The sequence below is a fragment of the Phycodurus eques genome, chromosome 22, assembly GCF_024500275.1.
Source record: "Phycodurus eques isolate BA_2022a chromosome 22, UOR_Pequ_1.1, whole genome shotgun sequence".
Lineage (NCBI taxonomy): Eukaryota > Metazoa > Chordata > Actinopteri > Syngnathiformes > Syngnathidae > Phycodurus > Phycodurus eques.
In genome coordinates this window covers 7,204,905-7,231,002 of record NC_084546.1, presented here as the reverse complement: position 1 = coordinate 7,231,002, position 26,098 = coordinate 7,204,905, and the positions used below count along the sequence as shown (strand labels likewise).

The window sequence follows — 26,098 nt, the reverse complement described above, 5'->3', positions numbered from 1 at the left end:
GTCACTGAGAAACCATCTTTGGGTACTGCTTCAAACCAGTTTACATGAAGAGTTTTGGCAAAACGCACTGCCATTTGTTGAGTCCACTTTTGATTTAACGAGGAGATAGTGACTGTTTTCATTTTTAGTAGTCTGTAGTTATAAGAAGCGTATGTCACTGTGACTCATGGAAGCTGCCACAAAACATAGACTGTAAGGCCTTTTCGGGAACATCTTTCTTTGTTTGTATCGGATTTGATTTGCGGATTATACAATGAACTTGCAGGTTGTTTTGACCAAGCAGGTGGCTCACCACGAGCACCTAGCCTGGAAACTTCCATCTCGAGCAGTAAGCTGTCTCTTTCATAGTATTACGCTAGCGCAGATGGTAATGGAAGCCAGATGGGTTTCAATTCCACCACAACAATTCCCAATTAGCCTCAAGGGTCGATATGACAACTTGTTTGTTGTGGCCTCGTATCCAGGAACTTGTATTTGTGTATGTGTGTATATATATATATATATATATATATATACACACACGTGTGTGTGTGTGTGTCATGCTTGTGGCTCTGTCAAACATGTTTTGAAGTTTTACAGCCTTGTTATTTTCCATCTTAGGGGATGACGACGACGACACAAATCGTCACGGTCCTTGTTTACTACATAATACTACAAAAACTACTATACTCCTGTAAAACAACAATTAGTACTTACAATGTACTATTTCAAAGAGTAATTAAAGTGTTACCCAAATGGCATTTATCTAAATGCACTGCCCTGTCAACGATTACAATGCGGGCAGGCTGTCTTAACAGCCGCTGTGTCTGGAAAAGTCTTCCGGGTCGGGGTCTCTTGCTTCGGTCTGCCCAAATCACTGCGGCCCATGTCATCACTGTCGTGTGGAAAAATGTGTGGCGGGAATGAAAACGAAGACACGGTAAATGTCGGATGTATCGCAGCCATAAAGAATGTCGTAATCAGCCTGAGGGAGCAGGTAAAGTATGAGCTGTACGGGCTTCCCTGAAGTATTTCCAAGACCTGCCCGGGCTGGTCGTCTGGGGTATTTACACTAAATGAGGGGAGCATGTGAGTTACGAAGTCAAAGAGAAAAATCAACCACAGCATAATTAGATTGTTTTTGCCTGAGTCTACTTAATGGTTATACCACACTGGAGGCTTTTGTGCAGGGAACAAAAGTCTGGGTGGCAGTATTCAAAACCAAACATTCCACATGTGAAACGCTAATGGCTAATTGGCAGGAGCTTGTTTCGTTCAAAACCTCATAAAATAATTGTCTAATGTTCCCACCACAAGTGGATCTTTTTTCAGCGCCATACTTAGTTTCCAACTTTGAACTTTCTTTTTATTTTTTATTTTTTCATGAATGAATGATGCAATATCGCTTTTCGATGAAACAATTGAGTTGGGTGAGAGCACTTGGTTCCACCTCAATTGTAATTCTGGGCGAAAAGTTTAAGAAAAGGCCCTTTTCTGTTCCAGCATAAAGATTCCAGGTTGAACGAGATTGCGGTGGACTCATCCAAGACCGCTGTATGAACGTTCCATGCCTTTCCACGAGAGTAGAAACTGCTATATGCATTTTCAAATCCAGTAGTTTGTCAACAATACTTTTTCATCGTGCGAGAGCTTGCGTTCACGGCTAAAATGAGATAACAGATGTACCGTAGACAGTGTTGACTAAATCTCCCCGCCACTGACGGTGACGGTGCATGTTTTTGCGGCTTGTGAATCAATGAGGAAACACCTTAAGGAGGGGCAGAGGATGCGGTCGTCTCCCCTCGGCGTCTCCCACTTGTGCCGTCATTGCCACGCTCGTGGGAATTACTGGAAGGAACATGTCCAGACAGAGAGTGGGTGTCTGTGGGCCCCTTCCACGCAAACCTCACTTCTCCCGGGGACAAACATCCGCACCTCGCTGCGACCGAGTCCTTCTCGGATACGTGCTAGTCCTCTGCGATCTGATCATTCGTCACACGGGAGACACGTGACTGCGATTTCAGCATTTTCCCCGTTAGTAGGTATTTCTTCCGTCGTCCTCTAATTATCGGAAGACAAACGTGGGTGGTTGGGAATTTAAAGATATGAATTCAAAAACAATATCTTTGAAGTCATGTCTGCTCTGCTTGGACAGACCCAAGTTCTAGCAATGGGTGGGTCATTGGGCTCATTGACGTCATGGTGGTCGTGCAAACGTCTGGTAATGGAAAAAGAAGCTTCTAGCTGTGATGACGGAAGCTTTTAGAGGGACTTGTGACATTTGAAGAAATGTGCTTAACACTGTTTAACTGGTAGCGGGTTTGGCCAAATGACACTCGGACCAGCTCAGGCATTTACCCTCATGCGGCGTCTCGTTCTAACATTAATGAACAATTCTGTTGTAAACGGACCGTAGCTACGTGGGATATAAAAAGTCTAAACACCCCTCTTCAAGTGTCAGGTTTTTTTGTGTTTTTTATAAATCATTTCAAAACATTTTCCACCTTTAATGTGACTTGTAACTTGTACAATGTAACTGGGAAAAAAATGAGACAATGTTACAGAAGTGTGTCCACATTCTTCTCACTGGCTGTTCCTGACTTTTTTATTTGTATTTTTTTTTGCTTTCAAGCCTGAAGGTTTTGTGCCAACACTGCCTGTTATTTTGAGCAAGCGTCATGTTCTTTTTGGTGATGAGTGGTGTTGTGTTTGGGGCAAACATACCTTTTGGAATTATGGCCAAAAAGTTCAACCTCGGTGAGGCATTTTTCCACGTTTGGCTGATTTTGTCATGATCTGAAGAAACTTAGGCTGAACGTTTCCAAGGTGTTTCGACTGTTTATATTCAATGTATGTCGTTTTGTGTATTTTCCAAATCAACGGTATTCTTCCACGAACAAAGAGCCCCAGAAAGCCTCTATTGCCGCACTGTACACACATTTTACAAATTAATTCGTACGCACACTCGCCCATCCGTTCGTTTTTTTTGGCTAACGCGGAGGCGATAGTCGAGGCAGTCAGAGTACACTTTGTCTTGTTCTGACCTATTACCAGCTCCGTGTCTCCTCTGTGCTCCACCCTGAGCTGGCTGAGAGGAACACACAAGGGTGTGCAATCCTGATTGGATGAAGGATTGCAGCTGCCTGGGCGTTTGCTATCAAGTTAGTCTCTGCGCTTAACGCGTCCCCTGCTTTTGGTCACTGATTGTAAATTGAAGGCTTCACCTGTGGATAATTGACTTGTAACATGCTGCCTGTCTCTGCAGTGAGCATACGTCTGGCTAAACCGGATGATCGCATGAGATTGCGCAACATAATTGCAGTCATCCTTGACACTATGTCATCTCGCAATGTTTACTTCACACACCGATGGGTGATGGTCTTTGAAGACCGTAAAAGTCCCTCTTTAGATTACAGTCCCATTTACAATCATATCAGATCCACCGTTTGATAACCACAGCGACGTGTTGATGTTTCATCCACTTCGCTCGTACAAACTGTGAGAAACGTGTTTGCGGTCGGCCCAGTCGGTCGGAACCCATCCCAGTCAGCTGCGGTCTTCCACCCAGCTTCCCAGAACCTCGCTCTTTTTTGTGTGTTTATAAACCCGACGCTCACTTCTTTTGACAACGGGCAGCTTAAAGTTCAGACCGATGCCACGGGGACTCAACCCCATGTGTACAAGGTTGCTGTTCTGGACACCACGTCCACATTTACTGCACTTGCAAAGGAAGAGTATTCCACTCTTGGTTTTCTCTAAATGCGGTCGACACCGCATCGGTCTGACTGTATATTTAAAGTGCCGCACGTTCCTGTTGAAGAGGGCATTCTCTGCCCAGTTGTTCACGTGTTGGTGTGAGATCGGAACGGTGACCTTAAACACGCATTCCAGTGGGAAATTTTGGCATTTAAATTCCCAATATTTAAAAAAAAAAAATTCCCCCCAGGGATTAAAAAAAAAAAAACAGGTCCACGAGCACCCTCCAGGGGGTGCGCCAGATAGAAAGTGAAATGGCCGACTTGTTTGTTCAAACTGATAAGACGGTGTTGTCCTTCACTTCAGGTTATGAGCCCTTCCTATCCTGTGGTGGTGAAGATGGGCCACGCTCACTCTGGCATGGGGAAGGTGAGTTTCCATCGAGGGACTCTATTGTCATACTTGAGAGTTTTATGAACTTTCTAGGTCAGGCAAGAGTAATAGTTTGATGTGACGTCTGTAATGACCAGCTTCATTTGTCATAGTTGAGTTTGGACAAATTGCTATCATTGAGTAGACTTTGCCAAAAACTGATAAATACAACAAAATTTGCTCCTGATGTGAGCGCCGATCATCAATCTGCCACGAAGGCCAAACATGAATCATTCATTTTTACATGACCAACGCGGCAATATGGGAGTTATATACCTTTTCTTGAATGTGAGACCTCTAAGGAGGGCTCTGCCCGACCCGTCTCGTAACTTTCTCTTTGGAATTAGCACCAGACGTTGTAAAGGTGTCGTGAGACATTTAGAAGTCATCTTTAAACGTTTGGTTACATTCAGAAACAAGGTGGTGCAATGCAATACAATATAAGAGCTGTATTAATTTTATTTTTACAGAGGCAATCATTTAATTGACGTATTCCACCAAGTAGCCGCCGTCTGTGTGGAATTATCTACCGTGGAACGAGCACTTCTAAATGCTTCTAAAATCCTCTCATAAATGCATTGACGAAAAAACTATTTATTACTAAAGTACAGCATTCCAAGTTCCACATTTGCAATGCTTAAGATAGGAAATGGCTGACATTCATCTTGTCTCGCGTGGGCCGCAGTCATTCCCACCCGTCTTCTGAAAAGAAGGTTAATCAGCTCTTTCTGACGTTCCGATATACAGCGACAAGAGCATTCACTATATTTGCACTTCGTCCTTTGTGAGTTGTCTGTTTGTCTGGCAAAATGTTAGACACCATCTCATGAACATACCGTATATATTTGAATTCTAAATGTGTATAGTACAGTTTTGTTGTGTCACTGTGTTGCCATTACATAATTTCCCCCTCCGTCTGACACGTAATTGCTTCATGGGAATGACGCGACGTAGTTCAAAGCCACCACGCGCAAACTTTTCCAACCTGGGACCCTTCATTATCCCGCCTGCGTACAAGCGTGAACTTCCTGGGGCGGAGCGCTACGGGATTTTTGGCGGGGGGAGCGGGGAGCGCGCTTTCTAATGAACGACATCTCGTCGAACAGATCAAAGTCGAAAACCAACAGGACTTCCAGGACATCACCAGCGTGGTGGCGCTGGCCGGGACCTACGCCACCACCGAGCCTTACGTCCAGTCCAAGTACGACATCCGCATCCAGAAGATAGGCAACAACTACAAGGCTTACATGTAAGACTCATACCGGAAACAACGTGCTGCTAATCACTCGTCCTTTTCCTCCCTCCGACCCCCGCGGCCATTTATGTAACTCTTATCTCCATTTCCCGATGACCCACTGTGACAGAATGTCCTTTAAACGCTCGCGATTACAGTCGCAGGGGTAATTAACGCAAACAAACAGCATCGCCCATTATCATTGTTTTCGGATGCCGACCTTGCGAGCGACTCGGTGTTTGAGCATTTCACTGTCGATTTTCAGGAGAACCTCCATTTCGGGAAACTGGAAGGCGAACACGGGCTCGGCCATGTTGGAGCAGATCGCCATGACTGACAGGTGAACCTTAATGACGTGTGATTCGAATGTCAAATTTGTGCCTTGGCTCAATCAAGGTTTGGAAACACCGCTCTCTCCCTCCCCTCGCCGAGTCTCGGTTCTCTTTGAAGTTCCTTCCAGTTTTTCCCTTTGCGTCTGTGAAGCGCTTACTCATGCAGGGCTGAGTTGGTTTCTTAATGTGCGATGCGAGCCTCGCTCCACATTGAAAGTGCTTTTTCATTGTGCGCAGCGTTTTGTTACAGCGGCGGTTGTTGTATTGTTGTTGTTTTTTTTAAATGCTCCAGAAATAAAGTGGAGTTGTATAAATAAAACGGACTTGATGTGGTCTTTTGTGTCACGCCATCTGCGTTTGACAGTTTTATCAGTTTGAGGCGTCGTTGTGTTCCAGATACCGACTGTGGGTGGACTCCTGCGCAGAGATGTTCGGCGGCCTCGACATATGCGCGGTGAAGGCCGTCCACGGAAAAGACGGCAGCGACTATATCATTGAGGTCAGTTGGCTTCCGGAAAAAGCCTTTAAGTCTCCCTGTGAGGAGCGGTGTGACGATGAATGAGAATTTCTAATGGGGACTGAGGAAAAAGGCCATAGGTCATAAGTCATAAGGTTGTTTTTTTGGGGGATCGTGGCGAACAAAGGGAGGATGTAACCACACGCGAAAGCACACAGTGATCAAAGCCTTGAAAGAACGATTAGTCGGTAGCCCAAACACGCCGACGGGAAAATGAAAACAGTCTGCGTGTTCGCATAAACAACTGTGCCTGATATATAGCGTAAATGTCACTTTTTGAAAATGCATTTAGCAAGCATTCCACTTTGTTTTAATACAACAAAGACGACAAAACACATATTACACTTGCAAGAAAATATTCGAAATTGTCCTTGAATCTTGACACTTTTTCAAAATAGGCCTCGAAGAAATTAACCCACCGACCCAACAGTTACAGTGGATATAAAAAGTTTAAACACACGGTGATGTCAGAAAAATAAATAAAAGCAGCATGATTTCAAAACTTTTTCCACGAGTGATGTGACCTTTAACCTCCGCAACTCGATTAATGTTTTTTTTTTAAATCCTTTGGAGAGAGGAAGTAAAAATAAACAAAAGAAAAAGCAAACAGTGATAGTAGATGCTAGCTAGCAAAAAAGGTCAGGAAAAGGCTACTACATCGGAACTTTATTTCGGGTTAATCCGAGGCCCTTTAAATGGCGGGATGTGTGTGCTGACTCCCATTTAACATGAGATAGAATGTGATTGGTTAATTCTAAACATTGTCACATCCCAGTTATAAGAGAGCGTGCATCGTTGCGCAAGCACGTTATTTCCCTCTCGAAAACACTGTAATGGTGGAACAAGTTTTGGAATGATTTATCTTGTTCTCTTTGTTTGTTTGTTTTTAATCACAAAAACCTGGCATTGGAACAGGGGTGTGTCGATTTTTCATACCCACTCTCGTCGTAGCGCAACTCCCGTTTCATCCATTTGTGTATTGGAAAACAAAAAGTTGACCATCCGCAACTAACACACACCAGGTACAATTTGAATTTCTCATAATACTTTTAAATGTGAACAGTTCATCAGTGAAATTCACCTCGGACGGGCCAGAAAGGCAATTCTCACACCGTCAGAAACTCACGGGAAGCCGCAGGAATGTTTGGTGCTGTATTGTGCCGCTTTCTCACCAAGAAGATACAAAGTTCACTTTTTTATGAGTGAAAAAAAAAGAGAGGCCTCAAGCAGGGAAAATGTTCAGCGGAGCAGGGAAATGTGAGGGAGGATCTTCCTCTGGAGAGCAGCAGCAGACAAATGGCGGTATTATCAGCGATTGTTTTTCCAACTTCCGCTGACGTCTTCTCATCGGAGGACATCTGACGTGGCCATATATAGGCTGACAGCGTGACATCACATTTTTCACTATCTTTCCACGGCGCTGAGGTCAACAGTGAGCGGGGTTCGCCCCACCCTCTTTGTGTTAACTTGAAACTATTTCGGGAAACGTGCGGCGGCTCCCCTGAGACGGGCTTGTCTTTGAGCTGGACTCGGAAAGCAGTGACACGATGTAAACTTATGTTCTTCCTCCTCCTCCTTTTCATGAACTTCTCTATCTGCCCGAGCCTTTCAGCATGACGGAATTTAATTAAGCGTGGCAGGCGACATCCGTCCGTCCATCGTAGCTGGAATCTGCTTGTTTTGTTCCAGACTAAGACATCGACCGTGACGCTTTTCCCTTGTGGCTAATGTGCTTTCGGGCATCCTCATTTAACTTAAGTCGACGGTTAATTTCCGACATGTTCTCCGTTGGAGTGCGGGAAATGTTCCCACAGGTGCTTGAAAATTCCTGAAAAGTTCAGGAATTTTTTTGGGGACGTGAGTGCGAGAAGTATTAATTCACATGAAAAGTGACATATTGCTTGTATATAAATGCACATTCAAAGAAACGTATAAGTTGTATGAACTGCTGCCTCCACAAGCGAAATTGCTTTGATTGTCTTTCAGCGGCACTTTTTGTTTTGTTTTATTTTTTATTTATATCCAAGTCGAAGGCGCTTACTCAAGTAAGAGTACTATTACTTTCAAATAATATGACTCAAGTCGTAGTAAAAAGTAGGGTGGATCCCCGGCTCAGCATGCCACCGCACTTTTTACTACGACTCAAGTCGTAGTAAAAAGTAGTCATCCAAATATGTACTTGAGTAAAGAGTAACTTGTGAGTAACTTTCTGAATTTGTTTTTTTTTTAATGAGAGCATGAACATCAAATTAAAAAAAAATAATAATAATACTATATGGGAGTCGGCACACAACTGCCACCATTTCAATTTTTAACTTCCCAAAAACCAACAACACATACAACAACACAACACAACAATACTTATTGATTGTGTGTGCGTGTGCGTTTTTGGAGTCGGTCAACTAAACAGTCGCGCGGCTGTTTCCCCCACCCCCAAAATGAGTCATTTCGATTGGCTCGCGAAGGCTACGTGCGCGGTCACGTGACGGCCTCGTGTCGTCCGATCGGTGAATGGGAGTCAAATGACATTAGTGATCCCGTTCGATTGGCGCAACGGGCGCCCTGTGCGGAAGGCGAAGATAGAGTCTAAAAATAGACGCGCGCACGCAAGAATGAATCAATAAAAGTTGCAAACGGCATGTCGATCATTGTAACCGAGTTAAAGTATCGATCCTTCTTCACAGATATACTCCAATAAAAGTAAAAAGTACGGTGCATTTAAAGTAGTACTCTGACAAGTACAGTTCATGGAAAATGTTACTTGAGTAAATGTAACGGAGTAAATGTAGCGCGTTACTACCCACCGGTGGATTTTTTTTTATGTACGTTAAACAGAATTAAGAGTAAGTAGTCGAACGAGGCACAAGATAAGGCCTCCACACGACTACTACTGCAACTACCCCGACGACTACGAGTGAAATCATGAAATGTGAAAGAAAACCCATCTGAAAATGTAATTAGCATTTTCAGTCCAGCTTTTTTCCATGTGAATGTTTTTATTTTCATTCATGAGTGAGTAATTCCCTCCTTCAGCAAGCGACTTACGTGCCTGCACAACACGCTTCCCGTTGTGCCGAGTGAACTTTCCCATGCGGCGGGCTACATTGTCCAGACAGAACAGCTCAATTAAAGAGCAGAATAACACCCTTGTGCTTCCAGAGCTGCAAAGGGCCAGTGGCGAGGCCCGGCTCTCGCGCTGGATGACTCTGGATCCTAATAAATCAGCAGGGTGGATCCCCGGCTCAGCCTGCCACCGCACGCCATTTGAAGCGGGGGCCCGGCGGTCGTTCGCCGCGCCTCCGCTCGGGTCCCGCGTGCTCAGTGACTCGACCGGCCAAAACACAGTGCCGCACCCCACGGCGCCGCCGGATCCCTGCCGGGAGGACCGGGGACACACGAAAATAGGGATTAAAAAGGGGTTCTGTGGAGAAGAATTGCAAAGTGGGTTGTTATTCTTATATCCGTTCATCCATTTTTCTTCCCCCTCGTTTGGGTTGCGGTTGAGCTGGAGCAAAACCCACAAACATGCAAACTGAGCCAAGGTTCTAACCCCGAGCCTCAGAAGCAATGAGGCATACCGACCCTTTTACGGACACTGCGCATTTATCGATACTCGATGATCTTTGTCAGCTCAGGATACCTGTTCCCGCTCAGCCCAAAGGTAGTTTGATGGGGCTGAGGTCGGCGCTGTCCAGTTTTCACACACAGCCCTCATCCAAGCTTACTCTGCGGCCTTTTCGGAGCTGTTTTATACTGCGATTCGCAAAGTCTGCCTCCCTCCGGGGGTATGCCAAAGAATCACTACCTCAGTGCAGTTTTCAGAACTTTTGTTTTTCTGAAATGTGTATTTAGCTACAACCTTTCTGTGCATTACATGTGAACAAAATCCTGAAGTACAGTTTAGAATTTCCCTGTATTTAAGGGGTCAAATGGGCATTATTTTACAGTGGCTCGCAATTATATAAAACCTGATTAAGTGTACACTGTATTTTATTGTTGATCGTGACTGCGCACGTCCTTGCAGTATTTTGGAGGTGGTACTTGCCGCGCAAAGTTTGAGAACCACTGGTCTGAAGTGTCGAAAATGTCTCGGCGAGATCGGAAATGAATAACCAAAGCTTTCCTTGACGACGGAACGGCTACAACAGATGTCGACGGGTGTTAGGCAAGAAGGTTGGCGGTACAGCGGGGTTCAGGCAGCTTAACTGCACCGGCGTGAGAAGCATTGTCATAGCAACAGTTTTGTTGAACTTTTGGGTAATTGGGCGGCGTCGTGTTTGCAGCGGCCGCACGGGCATCCCTACGGTGGCCGCGAAGGGCCGTATGCCGCGCAGCAGGGATGACGCCAGATGGAAAACACTCGAGCGCAGAAGGCCTCTGCAAGAACAGAAATGCTCCAAACACAACAAAACACACAAATCCCAAAACAACCGCAAGACAGAAATGCCACCAGTTCAGGCCACACAACATGCAGCATTTCCCTTGCAGTCGTTTTGGGATTTATGTGCGTTTCTTTGTGTTTGCAGCTTTTCCCCTTTACATTTGTTTTTCGTGACTGCAGTTTTTGGTTGTTTTTTTTTAAATTGCCGCATGATTATTTTTGTGGTTGTGTGTTGTTGTTGTTTTTTGGTTGTTGTTTTGTTTTGTGTCGTTCCTGCAGTCGCAGCATTTGGCCGTTTTCGGCGTCTTGGCCCCTGTCGGCCACCGTAGGCGTCTGCATCCCAACCACCGGCCACCAGCCACATTTCTCTCGTGTATGTTTGTTTTGATACTCGAGGAGGAGAACGATGCGTCTCGGAGTGTTTTCCACGCACACGTGTACGTGCACGTGAGCTCTGGTGGAAGAGAGTGCAAGTCGTACCAGGTGCAGCCTGCTTCACTTTTGTTCTCTGGAACGTATTTCCTTCCTTATTGACTATTAAACGGTAGCACAAGTATAATTAACTGGGCACACGGAGGTTTGGGGTTTTTTTCTTTTTTTTTGGTCTGTTTATTCTTCTCCGCACGCAATAGCAAATGACGTCTGCAGTTATACTTTGACTAGTGTTCATCAAATGTGACTGAGATGGTGGCTGAATGGCGAGATTAGAACGGAGCGAAGCAATCACGCGCGAGAGGGGAAAAAGCCTGCAGAGCTCGTTGCAGGTTTCAGGATTGTATCGGTGCCAATGCAGAGCTCAAAGTCGGTGGTCTGTTTCTATCTGAATGCTGTCATAATGCAACACTGCCATCTCGTGGAGAAAGAGTGGATGTGACGAGTTTGAATGTTGTGTGCGCGCGCGCGCGCGCGCAGGTGATGGACAGCTCCATGCCTCTGATCGGGGAACATGTGGAGGAGGACAAGCAACTGATCACAGAGCTGGTCCTCCATAAGATGGCCCAGGTGCTGCTGGGAGTTTCCACGCCGCCGCCGTCTTCAGTCAAGGTAACATAGTCAATCTTGTACGTCATAATAATATTATGTACATAGGGCTGAGCGATATAGCCTCCCCCTTCACTTTTAATCCTTATTTTCTCTTTCTGTTACTTTCTATAGACGACACAGCCCAGACGAGGTAGGAAGCCAGCATTTGCTTCTGCTTTTGTTTGTTTGGTTGTTGTCGCTCAACGCGCGCGCGTTGCGCTTCCAGGCGGACACCGTTCCGGCTCCGCTTCTCCGTCCCGGTCGGCCCAAGGTTCGCCGCAGCGAGCCCGCTCGGCCGCCACCTCGCCCAGCCAGTCGTTCCAGCCCGGGCCCGTCCCTGACGCTTGCGGACCCGGAGCTCCGAAACAGTCACCTCAACTCAAGTGAGTAAGCTCCTATTTTCGTGTATTTTCGTCTTACTCAAGTGACTCAAGTGATGAATAAATAGCAAGGGGTGCTCACGTTGTGCTTTCTGAGGATAGTTTGGAAGAACATGACAAAGCCGAGAGATCAAATTCCCAAAGACACGCAAGTGCGTGATAGCTGAAAAAGGGGTACAAACTTTCTCTGTATATTATTTACTTATGAATTACTAATTACAGCGCTTTGCTGTTTCTATGTTTTGTTTTTACAGCCTTATTCCCACAGAGCAAAATTATACACACGCCACCACAAATTGACATCACGAAAAAAGGTTTGTAACGTCGTATTCAAAAAGACTTGAGGCCAAAAGTGCATCAGCAAAATATTGAGCAAAGGCTGTGAATACTTAATGCACGTGGGATTTTGAGGGGGGGGGGGATAAGGCTGTAATGGAAGAAAATGCGGAAAAGGTGAAGTGTGTTCAGGATCCGCTGTTCGTGTAACGGCGAGGTGTCCTTGCGAATGAATTCAATCGTGACGTCCGGCTGCTTGTTTCCGTCACCGATATTCGATGCTCCGTTTACCGCACAGCAAATCGCAGTCGCTGACCAACACCTTCACAGAGACTTTGCGCAGCAACGTGAGCGACGACGAGGCCAAAGCCGAGTCCATCCGCAGCCTGCGGCAGTCCTTCGCCAGCCTCTTCTCCGACTGAGAGCCTCCTTCCTCCTTCCTCCTCTCCCTCTTCCTTCCGCTTCCTGTCGATCTGCCGAGGAGTCGCGCAGCTGCATCTTCGGGTCCTCTTCGGTCACTTTGTGGCCAGCCGCACCTTCGCCAGTAGAAAGGCCGAACGAGTCTCGCTTGAAGAATTTCGATGTCAGTGCAGGCACAGCGATCAAAACAAACTGCATTGGAATCTTTCGTTTTCCCCACCTTTTCTGCGCCTGCTTTGCTCTTCATAGCGTACGTAGCTTTCCCTTACTTGACACGAATCCTTCATCTAACAGTCACTTTATTGAGTTTGACATCTCAACGCTCTGCAGAATGACGTCGCTATTTGCACCTCGCTCGGCCTTTCTAGTGGCGGAGCGTTCCGGTCACAAGTGTCCCGCCCGCTTCTTCTGCTCGATATTTAATCATCTTCGTTTGTCACACCGGTGAAAGTGTTTACGCGTTCGCGTTTGGTCTTTTCGAAATATTGATTCATTTCTGTGTCTTCAGCTGTCCATGGCAATATTCCAGCCCACTCAAGAGAAGCGTACACAGCGTTCCCCCGCGACGCGATCGGGAATGAGTCGTGCCGCGCGCGACCCTCCAAAAAGTTAATAATTGTCTATAGCTGCCACTAGAGGGAAATTAAACCGTGTAAGAAGCTCCTCAACTCGCTTTGACATAGTTTGTTGTGGCAAAGCGCTACACGAAGCTTCTCCTTGGTACGAAGATGCCACAAGAGGGCGGCGAAGCAATACTTTTCTATTAGACAGCGCTTTGGCCTTGACACAAATGGAGTGAATACAAGACCAAAGGTTCCCTCCCAAAAATCTTTGAGTGAAGAATATGCGGGGGAACACTGTACATACGGCCCACCAGCATATTTGCCAGCTCCTCATACACACCTTCGGCTTAAGTCGTGACTCATTGGCCTGAGGTTACCAAAGCGCTTTTAAAGCCAAGAGAAAGAAGTCCGCCGCACGCCGGGTCGCGAACGCGGTCGCATCGCCGGTCAACCTTCGAGCCGAACGATTTGACGCAAAGGTGCCGTCGTCTTCCGTCCTCCTGCGATCTGTAGTTTTCGTCGACTGTTTCCGGTCTGGGGGGATTGATAGCTTACAATTGCAAGCAATGACGATGTACTATAATGTTAAGTCCGCCACCCCCACCCCCCCCACCCCATCCTCACCCACCCCCAAAAAAGACTCAAATGTATTGTTGAAATTGTTGTATTTTTATGTTGTTATAATGCATGAAACTGTACAAATGTATGTGTGTGTTTGGGGGGCTCTGCGTGGTAAACAATAGTACGACAACAAAATTAAAAAAAAAAAAAAAAAAAAAAGCCCTTATTTGCAATAACTATGTGCTCTTTTAATTGTTCACCAAGAAGCCTGGTACTTGGAGGGGGGGGGGGTAAACCTGCGACCTAAAATGTTGAGTCACCTGAGTGTTCAGCATGAAGGAAATAGAAATTTTGAGTGTTTATTCATTCTTGCCGGAATATATTTTGTGTTCATATCGCTAAACAAATGTGCATTTTGCGCTGTCATGTTAACCGCAGCAGGAAATGTACAATGAATATGAACCAGTGGCAAATTAATACTTGCATTTGTTTTCAATTCATGGAGATTGTTTTCATTTCATTACCCTATGCACTGCGTCAAAGGGACCAAATTAGCATTTTAGAACCCCTTCAAGTATTTTGGGTTGTCCTTTGTGTAAAAAAAAAAAGAAAAGAAAATGTGTGTATCTTAAACTGCAATGTGAAAAAGCCATAACCAAACTACGAGGATGTGCCACGCAATAACGGCCGTGACGTCACTTGTCAACTGACATCGGCAGTTTTGCGCGACTTGAAATCCTTCAGGTTGCTCGTTTGTATAGAACCTTAGTAGTAGCTACCGATAGCTCGTTTGCCGTGCCGTGAGATCAAATTTCGGTTTCAGTTCCATGTACGCTTATAGTTGACTGTTACTATCGTGCATCAGCAAAATGGATCGTGAGCATGTACGGATCGAGTTCGCGCAGCCCTTTTAGGCAGCCGGCGAGTCGGATCTGAATACATTGCAAACCTCTGCCGGTTGAAGTCCATTGTTGCTCCTTTTCGTAGATGACAGTTCACGTGAATGACACGATTCTTGATGAACAATCATGCAAACGACTCACAATAATGACTTGTAATAGCGTCCGTCGGCAGCCGTCCTACCATGGCAACTGACGGAAGCAACCGGCCCCGTTCTGGGAAGTCATTTTCTTAACGCGATAATGAGACACGACGGCCGGATGAGTGATTTTGCGGGAGTCGCAAGCTACACTATTAGAACATCAGCTTGCTGCAGTCCTCTTTGAGGCAATACTCGCTGTTTTTATTTTGGATTCCCACCGTCATCCCGATGTGTGTTGAAGCGAAGCTCTGAATTCAATACGCAGCCTCAGAGACTTAACAAAAAAAAAAGTAACCTCGACCCCCGGCCGCGAGGACATTTGTCGGCGAGCGAGCGAGCGAAATTGTCCTCGTCGTAGTTGCAGAACGGACCCTCCGCCGTGTTCCCTTTCTCTCTGGTGGATGCCGGATGGGTATCACGTGCTACTTCAGGTGTATTCTTCCTCTGTATATTGGTGTAAATGTGGCATGAATACCAATCCTACTCGTGTACTTCGGGGTGTGGTCGTCACGCGTGCTTAATTGTGAGAAGCGCCACGCATCTCAAGTGTTGCTGTAATTTCCGAGCATTGCTTTTTTTTTCTGTCCATTTTTGTCCCGACACGCAGACTTCTGTTATTAAAGTAACAACTTTTACGACACCTGGCTATGAGTTGCACTTTTATACGTCATCCTCCGGAGCGCTTCGAACTTGTGAGATTTGAAATGTTTTGTCCATTTAAGGAGACCAACCAAGAGAAGCCCCGGTTCCCACTTTGCCTCGAAAGTCCCGTTGAACATTTCACAAACACCTTACCGAGAATAACGAAACCACCTCGTCGACTGTATTTTATTCCTCCCGGCGTGAGTCTCAAACCTGCGGGACTCCTTTCACGTGCTCCACCTCAAGCTGTGAAATAAACTCTCATGTTGTAAAAGGTGGTGTAAAACACATTCGGCCATAAATATGTCATTTTCCCCGATATGACTCATGACGAGCTGGCCACGGCATGATGTACAGCTGCACGAATGAGTTCCAACATCAGCACTGTTTAGTCAATCCAGCCGTCCGTAATTGTGTCATTCTTGGCTCTTGGTGACTTTGCAGTGTGATAACGTACCTATTTTATTTTTAGAAACCATATAACTTAACAGATGACATGTTGAAGCACCTTAAAAAAAATCCGATTTCTGTCGTAAAATTTCCTAACGCCTGAATGTTTTCATTCCAATGAACCAGTGCTCTGTGAAGCGGCAAATTTTTAGCTCGCTATCTATTCAACAAAAATGTAGAATGACACTTTTGTTTTTGCTTTATGTTTCACAAGCTGAACTCAAAATGGCGTACCACTATTTCCTTGTGCACAAAAAGGTTCATTCTCTCAAATATCGTCCACTAGTAGAGCAAAAGTGCGCATCGTAGAGCGTCCTTTTGTTGCGGACAGCCGGAGGTGCGCACGTACTGTAAAACGCCACACCTGTGAGGTGGATGGAATATCACGGCAAAGGAGGAGTCCAAAGTCACACAGACTTAGATGTGCACGTCGATGTGGTTACTGCAGGTTAGGATTGGAGTTGGACAAATCGGTGGAGCATTACGCGTGTCCAGTTTGTCATGCAAATATTAAAAAGGCATTTTTCTCACTAACTTCGGGTCGGGATTGGGGTCGTCACTTGTATTGGCGGCCCCTGTGATTCTTCTGACATGGTGAAGGTTGGAATGTCCCAATCCCGCCGCAGGTCCCCGCCCGCCCGCAGGCGTCACTCCTGTAAACACGGCAAACCCGCAGGCTTTTCCGTCCGTGACGGCGCGTTCCCACGCATCCTCGCGCTCGCATTTTCTGTCTTTTTTTTTTTTTTTTTTTTTTTTTTCCTCTCCCCAGGCTGACTCAGGAATCCACGGTGCATGCGCATCCACATTCTGATAGTTTGCCCTTGTCGAGATCTGCGCGCTCCTGAGACACCTTGAAGTTGCGTTACGTGGTTACGTAGTCCTCAAGGACCGTGCGATGTTGCATAAGTGCGTGCGGCGTCGAACGCGAAAAGGTTACTCAGTCCGTGACGCACACGTCCCCCTTCTCGCACCGCCCGAACAAAATCCACACCGCATCCTCATCACCATCACCGTCATCCGAGGAACACGACCATTTATCTGGCATCTAGTTTCTTAGCAACAGATAAATGAGATGGGTAGAAGTGAATCCAAACTGAATTCATTTCTTTAAATATGTTTTGTTGAAATGAATAATGGAGTGGTTTTTGGATATTTGTCTGTCAGTGTTTTAAGGGGGTCCAAAACAAAATGGAGGTGTCCCTGGGGAGTGCATATATATCTTCCACTTTTATGCATCTATGCTCGGTTGTCATGGAAACTGTCATGCTTCTTTGCACACGCACGCGCGCGCACACACAAAAGAGTCAAACGCTGTCATAGGAGAAAAAAGTTGTATCAGACGATATTTCCTCTCATATGCCAAAATAAGATAGATGGTGATGGTAGTTCATAATTTAAGATTTTGGTTCTTATACTTAATTTACCATTGATTTAAAAAGAATAATTTAATGTCCGGTGTATGTACATTTCTCTCTTATTTATTGCTTATTTACGAATAACCAATTATTTCATGAGATAAGTTAACACAAAATCAATTACGCAACAAGTTGATGTTTATCTGTTTCCCATAACTTGTTAAATAATTGTTGCTAATTATTGAGAGAAATCTTTAAGATGATCAGTGACTTTACATAGTTTAACGTAGTTAATTATGAATGAATACCTATACAGTCCCCGACAAAAGTATTGGAAGGGCAAGGTCAATTCCTTTGTTTTTGTTGCGTACTGAATATAGATGAAAAGATGAATATGAGACAAAAGTTCAGAATTCCAGTGGTATTTACATCGAGATGTGTCCAGCAACTCAGGACAGAGCGCCTTTTGTTTGAAGCCACCCACTGTTCAAGTGAGCAAAGGTATTGGAACCGACATGATTCAATGAACTTCCAAGTGAATAACATTTCATATTTGGTGGCATATTTGGTTACTTGCAATGACTGCGACTCGTTGACTTCACCAGACTGTTGCGTTCTTCATTGGAAATGTTTTTCCAGCCCTTGACTGCAGCCTCTTTCAGTTTTTGAAACTTTTTTTTTCCGGGGGCTTTCACCTTCAGTGTCCTCTTCAGGAGGTAAAATGCACGCTTTATTGGGTTAGGTGCGGTGATTGACTTGGCCAGTCTAAGACCTTCCACTTTTTCCGCCCTAATGAAGTCCTTTGTTGTGTTGGCAGGGTCACGGTCTCTGTTTTGCTTTTGGTTGCGTTTGGTTTTGTTTCACGTTTCCTGTGCTCATTTAGTCATCGCGTCCACCCGTTCTCGTCAACCTTCTACCTCGTGTCGACCAATCAGCTGGTGTCTTGTCCAGGTGTTCCTCGTTGTCTCGTCAATTTGTGTGTATTTAGTTCCCTGGTTTCTTTCGGTCCCGGTCGGTTCATTGTCGCTGTCAGTGTCACATGTTGAAGTCGTTTTTGGAAATGAAGACACTGCTTCCCTGTACTTGGGTCCTCCACGTTTTGCCTTGCCTCCAACGCCCTCCAAAACCTTTCACGTGACAGGCAGTGCGTTTTGAATCATTGTCTCGTTGCTTGATGAAGCTTCCCCCCGATCAGTTTGGATGCCTTTTTTTTTTTTAATTTAAATTGCAAGACAAAATGGTTTGCCAACCTCCACAGGGCAGGGGGGAAGGTATCACAATCCAGAGTTGGCAGAATACTTTGAGAGAAGAACTCTGCAGGCCATACCACAAGATGCGAACCACTCATCCCAATAAAGCGTCCATTTTACCTCCTGAAGAGGAGAGTGAAGGGAGTCACCCCCAGAAACAAACAAGAACTGAAAGACGCTGCGGTAAAGGCCTGCAAAAGCATTTCACATGAAGAACGCAACAGTTTGGTAAAGTCAGCGGGTCGCAGGCTCGATGCAGTTATTGCAAGTAAGTGTTATGCCACTAAATATGAAATGTTATTCACTTTAAGTTCATTTAATCATATCTGTTCCAATACTGATGCTCACTTAAAAAGTGGGTGGCGTCAAACAAAAGGTGCTCTGTCCTGGGTTGGTTAATACATCCAGATGCCAATACCATGAAATAAAAGCTGGAATTCTGAAATCTTACCTCATATTCATCTTTTGATTGGAAACCCAAATGAATTCAGGATATAACAGAAACGAAAGAATTGACCTTGCCGTTCCAATACTTTTGAAGGGGACTGCAATTAAAGGTAATTTCATGAAATGTCGGTACTTCCGAAGCGTGTATCACACCGGTAGCTTTCATCGGTACCCTAGAAGAAGCTGTCAGTTTCCAGAAGGTCGGTGACTCCATCAGGGACGTTCCGTCGAGCATTGGGAAAAAAGAAATAAAAAATCATCAAAACTGAAGATGAGATTGTGTTTTCGGCACAAAATGTTCCAAATACAAACGTCACCCGCTTTCTAAGCACCCAAAAACATCTCGACGATCGTGACCTTAAAGTCAAACGGCTCACGTTGCCTTCTTAAGCGATTCAGTGGAAGTAAACACAAGTTAAACATGTCAGCCACTTAAAGAAGAACTGTGTTGTTTGTAAGAGCTGAAAAAAGCAGAGCGAGACTACTTTGGATGGTGGAAATGTTTATAAGGGGAACATTACTCCTCTATGCAGGGCTTTTAGTTTCCTTTTCGCCAGGAAAGTCAAATTCCATTCTTTCTGTCTCATAATGGAAAAATGTCATCAAGAGGGAAGCATAGAAAATAAACGCCGCAGGAAAGCGCTTTTATCATCTTCCTGGGATTAGTATGTCTGCACTGTTTTCCCAATCTCCCGCGCTCTGTCCTTCTCGCCGCTCTCGGGGGTTGTTTATCAACGTGTGCCCAAATGGAGGCGGAGCTGATTTGATCCAAACAGGAAGTAAGGCGAGATTAGTCTTTTCGCAAGTACACGAGAGAGTTCTTTGCACACCGGAGACATTTGTTTACCCCCGGGGAGACGTTAATGACATCGGCAGAGCCATCGTCACGTCCCACACGTCTGACACGCCTTGAGAATATAAAGCGGCGTCATTTGTTACTCCGGCACTGAGGCAAACGAGGCGCAAAGTCGCCGCCGCCTTCGGCGGTGACCCTCAGTCTCATCGACAACGGATTTATCAAACATAATAAATCCATTTCTTTTCATTCAGCGCAACCGACTCCAAAGAATGTTGTAGAAGCCGGAATGTTTTCTGTTCTCGTAGTGGGGAAGTCATCACTCGGTTGTCATGGTTACGCTACGCCGAGGGTCTCGAGACCCAAGAAGAAGAAAAAAACAATAATAATCATAAGTCAAACAACAAAAAGAGGACAGCACACCCAAGCGAGCTCCAAAAGTCACAAAGCGTGACGTCAATGACAAGTTTGCGAAAAGTCCTTTTAGTCATTCGGCACTCAGTCACTGATGATTTATGCCCGCGCTTTCCGCCATCTGCGCCCACGGGCGCCATTTGCTCCGGGGTCCAAACGATGGGCACGAGCCAGAACACGGAAACTTTTTAGAGGCTCGGTCGTCATCAGCAGTAGAACATGGGTTGGTTTCACCAAAAACAGTGTTTTCTGACCAAAAAGCAGAGAAAAGCATTAAGCTTTTCTCTCATTAAGCAGAACAACAACGTTGACGCTCATATTTTTTGCTTTTGTGACACTTTAAACTATAAACAGCAAATACAAGACTCTCGAGAAAGAGCTTTTGATGGCAAAATAAGAAATTATTGACAAATATATACAGCTATGAAACGCACGCGGCGAGCGACGCCGACTCCCCGCACGGACTTGAACATCAGTGGCTTCCCCCCCCCCACGCCGTCGGTCAGGTGCCAAAACCTGTCCGACTTCCAACGTGTTGCCGTTTCTCTCGTGAAAATCTGAGATTCGCCGCCTCATCTGTCTTCTACTCGAAAAGCTGCGCTGATCTCCAATCCAGAAAGAAAGCGAGTTTTCCATTTTGCAGGTCTTCTTGGGGCGTTAGTCTGCTTTTCTGTAATATTCATCGTGGCTTCTGTGTATTACATTTCATAATACAGGTAGCAGGCTGTGGATGTCTGTATTAAAGTTGCATCTGCAATTAAAACACACGAGTTCAAACGGCCATTTACTCACACGGACAGCTTTATGTTTCCAACAAGCATAAATGTCAAAACGGGACTATTTCCGCCGTGCCTGCTGCCGCTAATTAGTTCAGAGTGTTAAACGTGCAGCGGAACGCGCCGCGATGGAAATGGGACATTTTCCGTCCGTCCAGCGACATTTGTGAAATCACCAAACGCGGCCCGAGCCAGATGAAGCGGTGGAGCGCATCTCGTTTTTTAATAGTTAAGTGCACATCAGTTGGACAAGTCACATACAGAAAAACACACACAGGTTGAATACGTCTGAGCCATTACAGTATCTCTCAGCGCACGTCAGCTACGACGCAGCAGCAGTGCTTAAGGCTTACATCCTGGAGAACGCAGTATATATGAAAGTTAGAACAGCACATGGCGAGCGCGACGCACGTCAGCACGAATTGGATCGTTTCCCTTCGTACCGGGGGTCGGCCGACGGAGGACGCTCTGTGTCCTTCCGTTTCCTTGTGTTGCAATATACTGTCGACAATGACAGCTCATCCAATAAAGAGGCAGGCATTGAACTTTTCTAGGTCTTTCTGTCAACCGACAGAAAGACCTAGAAAGACCTAGAAAAGTTTGTTTTGTTTTCATCGACCCTTTGCCGACAGAACGTTTCCCACACGCATATTACTGTATATTCCCACAGATACGACAGAGCGCGCGAGCCGCTCATCCGCTTGTTTGTTGGTCAATCGGAACTATGCGGTGAACTCGCTTAATTAGTGGAACGGTGACGGATGAACTATGTCATATCTGGACAATTTCCCGGAATAAATCCATCAGGTGACAATATTAACTCCAACAGGAGTCCATTTCTGTGTCTCGGGGTACGATCGGCTTTGATGCACATACGTAATTATTGGGGTCCCTTGTACATTTTCCGGGGGGTGTGCACCAAAGGCGCGATATCGTTCACTTTTTGGTGAAAATGAGAACCTAGTGCGGTCCCATCTCGTCCATTTGGGAGAGAGTTTATTTTCTTCTGATTATTTGGCATTCCCAGGAGTCTCCCCTAGCTGCTGATCTTGGTCAGCATCTTGTTGATGGCCTGCTTGACGTGCGTGGTGGAGCTGCGGCGTCTGGCCTTGCCCTGCACGGCCTTGCGCCGCCTCACCTCGCGGCACAGCTCGTGGAAGACCTCCGCCACGGCGCCGCCCTCGTCGGCGCACGCCGAGCACTCGTAGAAGGCGCAGGCCATTTCGGCCGCCAGGCGTTCGCCCTCCTCGGTGCTCACCTGCCGCACGTGGTCCAGGTCGCGCTTGTTGCCCACCAGGACCAGGGGCACGTTTTTGGGCTTCTTGACCTCTCCGAGAAGACTCCGCAGCGGCGCCACGTCCTCGAAGCTTCCTCGGTCCGTGATGTCGTACACGACCACGAAGCCGTCGCCCCAACGCACGTGACCTTCCCTCTGCTGGTTGTCCTCCTGAGGACGAGACGCGAGGAAGGCGGAGTTAAGATGGAGTTCGTGAGTTGACCGTTGGCTATTAGCGTACCGTAAGAGCGACACTCGGTTTCCGCAAATCACAAGCGAGTGAAAAAGAAAAAGAAAAACATTTGCTCCTGTTCAGTAAAGCGCTGAAAGTGCGCCGTGGCGTCATCGAAATCGACCTCACAAGAACAAGCGTTAACTCCGATCGATTTAAAATCGCGCAAGTACACGTGACGTTGCGGCCGGTCACGACGGATACGCGGAGGTGAGCACACGGGGGGCAATCGTCTCACCTGGCCCGCTGTGTCCAGGATCTCCATGGCGACAACCTCATCATCGATATTGGCTTGATGGCGATAGGTGGACTCTGTACGGCACAAACAATACATGTCACGTTCTTGTCGAGGAGCAAACGAAGCACTGACATTTTCAGCCCCTAACCACGACGGCGTTTATTGATTTGAAATAGCGGCCCCGCGATCTGCACTCGCCGCATCTTCACCTCCGGCCAGTGCCAAGAAGCAGGATTCAAGATTCTAAGCTATCTGGTTGAATTGAACCGCCTGTCTTGGCTGGGCTGAGCTTAAACTTCGAATTCATTCCTTTGAAAAGGGGAATCCTTCCACGCGCGCGGAAGGAATCAATGGTTACGCGTTGTTTTTTTTCCCGCGCGTCGGCAATTCCTCCTTTGGCGTCGGAGCCGGCGCGTTTTAAAGGGCAGGAGTCTCGGCACGATCTCCCCCTCCGAGTCCCAGGCGCTTCACCTCTTAGGGGGATCGAGTGACGTCAATGAGATGTCAGCGGGGGGATTTATTTGTTTGGCCCGAGGCTGAGGAGGAGACTGCGGCCTCGCGTCCCGCGAGAGACGGCCTATTTCGAGAGCCGTCACTCCGTCGGTCGCCGGAGGCGCCCCCCGCGTTTACGTCGGTTTCAATAATTCACATCGTGTCACATGAATGCCTTTCTGGCTGCGTCATTGGAATTTAGCCAAATCGGCGTGCCCGTGTCAGAGGTCGCATCAGCGGGTTCAGCGGGAAGAAAGGTTTAATTCGGAGTTACCGGCGCTTCGGTTGTTCCATCCCAAGTGTGCATGCATTTACAAGAGGAGCACTCAACGTGCGTTGATTTACTGACAGCGTGTTTGGACACCCTCCAAAGTGCTCTTATTCCCATTACTCTCCTTAAACTGCTCTTGCGGTATCCGAGGAAGCACTTACACTGTACACCGGCGTTCCTTTGTTGACTACGGTATGCATCGCTGTCCTATAAAAGGTCTGCCACGAATGCAGCGTGGCTTAATTTCCCTCAAGGGATTACTCACGTATCGATCTCTATTGTCCATTTTTACACGAACGAGCGAAGGTGGCGCGAACAGATCGGAGCACATCGCGGGTCACGAGAGAGTCGTTTTTATCAATGCAGATGAAACGAGTGTGCGATTAAAGCTGATGGGATTTCTTTTTTTTTCCACAACAACGTCTTACCAAGTGTCGGGTCGTACTCCCAGATGAAGCGTCGAGTCAGAAACCTCACCACCAACGCTGCGAGAAAACAGACGTGACATTACGTTTCCCAAGTAGCAGAGGCCACTGCATCAGGCACACCTCCGCAATCCGGCACAAACCAATACGAGAGCTCTGTTTGCGCAAATATCCATTGAGAAAAATACGTATCGTCACGGTGGTAAGTCGCACCGCATCGTATTGAGAGGGGTTTCCAAGGTGTACCTAACGAGTTGTCCAGCGATGTACGCCTTTTTTTTACCAAGGCTTTGATCATTTGAGTTTCCAGTCCCAATACGTACCACCCGTGACGACCCAAACGAGAGGCCAAACCGGCTTTTGGAACTCCTTCTGAAGGATTAGAGAGACTGCCTTCAGGCGTTCCCTCTTTTCCGGGCGTCAGCGCGGTTACCAAGGTAAAACAAAAGAAAGACGTGGACCAGAGGGGCCGCTGACTCGTTTTCCTCACGGCGACCCATCGACAAGTAATCTCCCGCCGCCGTTAGCGCACAGCTACGCGGCCAAACGGTGCGTTTGCCACGAGTCGAAGCCAGCGTAGCGTCTTTGAAATGTATTTCTTTAGCCTCGTAAGCCCGCGAGGGCAGACGGAGCGCGAAGGCCAACCTACGCCGGACCCGAGACGGTCCGCTCTGTCGCGACTGTGTTATTTGTCCTGCCCGCTGCCCTTGTCCTCGCGTCCCCTTTGCGTCATTAGGCCCGAATGACAAATAGGGACAGACCGTCCGTCTTCATAGACAGCCTTGAACTGAATGAAGAATTATTGGGGAGGAAATAAAAAGGCCGGGGGATGCAACGGAAGAAAAAGCAACACAGGGTGTCCGCAAAGTCGCTTTCAAATTTAAAACAAACCCAAAAAACAATACAGTCTGATCATTTCCAGAAAAATGTTTTTCCATTTGCTTTTATAATAATAAAATGGAAATGACGGACACCCTGTACATCCGAGGGTAGCGAGCTATTGACAAGCCATTGTAAAGGCGTCAGCATAACTGACTCACTCGTTCTAGAATGAATGAAAACGATGGGGAACGCGCTCGCTCTCATCCTGTGCAGGCCAGCAGGGGGCAACCTTCCTGGCCTGCAGTTGACCAAATGGGAAAAAGACATGAAGTGTATTGTTGTAAAATACTCGCGTGTCCACTCGTTGCGGCTGGTAAGCAGCCAAAAGGGACGGGTTGAGAAAACGGCCAGAGCGCTTCTGCCGCGTTTCGTTCCGCTCGCACGCAACTCACAGCAGCGCAGCTCGTGCTCTCTCTCTCTCGTCATTTTCCTTTTCAAAATCGAGTGAAACTCTGCAATCGGTTCAATACAAGAGAGGGCCTGTTTGGCTCTTTTGGCGCTCTCGTTCAAAAGCGCAACCCCGATGTATCGGATGTCGTTAGCAGGTGTACCTAATATTACGAGCGGCGCGCGCGTATCCCAGCCGGAGCGGGCCGGATTCCACCGAGGCAGAACAACCGACAGAACCGCGTGAGGTCCGCTCGTCATTAGGCGTAACATTATCTCCCCCTTTTCACTGCCGCGGGAATAAATGTATAGGCGCGGAAAAGAGGAGCCTTTGTTTAGGGGCCTTAATGCGGAAATCGTGGCCCAGATTCCCCAAAGGATCGCACCGGGGAAAACAAGAGCGCGCTATCGCCAGGCGGATCCCGCCACAAAGGGGGACGATTCACCGACTGTGCGATGAGAAGGACTGTAATCAAACCTCCTGCGCTCGACGCCGTTACAACTGAGAAATGGCCCGTAATCAACGGCGCAGTGGAGTTGGAAGAAACGGACTTTGAGGCGCACGGCTACGAAAACAATACAATCGTTCATCTATTTATTTGGAAGTGTTTTTCCTTTCCCGGTACACGACCGATAAGAAGTATTGGGAATTCGGCTCAAATTTCAGAATGAAGCTCAAATGAAAAAATGGCACGTGTTGTGAATTTTGCCCTTCAGCCTCTCGGGAGGGGTCCGCGAAATGGTGAAACATTCAACAGTTGGCAGAATGTCAAAAGTTGAGGCGGAGTTGACCCGTCGAGAGAGCCGGTAGACGTCGATATGAAATAGCAGAGTCCGAAACGTCAGAGGAAAGATAATGTGAAGATTTCGTCCCAGTCGCTCCACCGTCCGCGTCGGACAAAGGCCGAGTACGTTTTAGGGAGGACGAG

At 46.8% G+C, this 26,098-nt stretch overlaps 2 protein-coding genes across 8 annotated transcripts in view; one reads left to right on the top strand and one right to left on the bottom strand.

Moving 5' to 3' along the window:
- LOC133397015 (synapsin-3-like) overlaps positions 1-26,098 on the top strand; it is a 77,528-nt gene that overhangs the window by 44,553 nt on the left and 6,877 nt on the right. For 3 of the 5 annotated variants that reach the window (XM_061667395.1, XM_061667396.1, XM_061667400.1), the window contains 8 exons: positions 4,042-4,104; positions 5,214-5,356; positions 5,607-5,681; positions 6,070-6,172; positions 11,484-11,615; positions 11,727-11,745; positions 11,821-11,977; positions 12,549-15,474. In XM_061667395.1, the coding sequence (XP_061523379.1) occupies positions 4,042-4,104; positions 5,214-5,356; positions 5,607-5,681; positions 6,070-6,172; positions 11,484-11,615; positions 11,727-11,745; positions 11,821-11,977; positions 12,549-12,672 (816 nt within the window). In that variant the 3' untranslated portion in view covers positions 12,673-15,474. Of the gene's footprint in view, positions 1-4,041; positions 4,105-5,213; positions 5,357-5,606; positions 5,682-6,069; positions 6,173-11,483; positions 11,616-11,726; positions 11,746-11,820; positions 11,978-12,228; positions 12,289-12,548; positions 15,475-26,098 lie in introns of those variants that run through there. The other 2 variants (XM_061667399.1, XM_061667397.1) reach the window with 2 other exon arrangements.
- Positions 21,171-26,098, bottom strand: part of rerg (RAS-like, estrogen-regulated, growth inhibitor) — a 16,985-nt gene continuing 12,057 nt past the window's right edge. For 2 of the 3 annotated variants that reach the window (XM_061667403.1, XM_061667401.1), the window contains 3 exons: positions 23,904-23,960; positions 22,713-22,786; positions 21,171-22,413 (listed from right to left, as the gene is read on the bottom strand). In XM_061667403.1, the coding sequence (XP_061523387.1) occupies positions 22,003-22,413; positions 22,713-22,786; positions 23,904-23,960 (542 nt within the window). In that variant the 3' untranslated portion in view covers positions 21,171-22,002. The remainder of the gene's footprint in view (positions 22,414-22,712; positions 22,787-23,903; positions 23,961-26,098) is intronic. The other variant, XM_061667402.1, reaches the window with a different exon arrangement.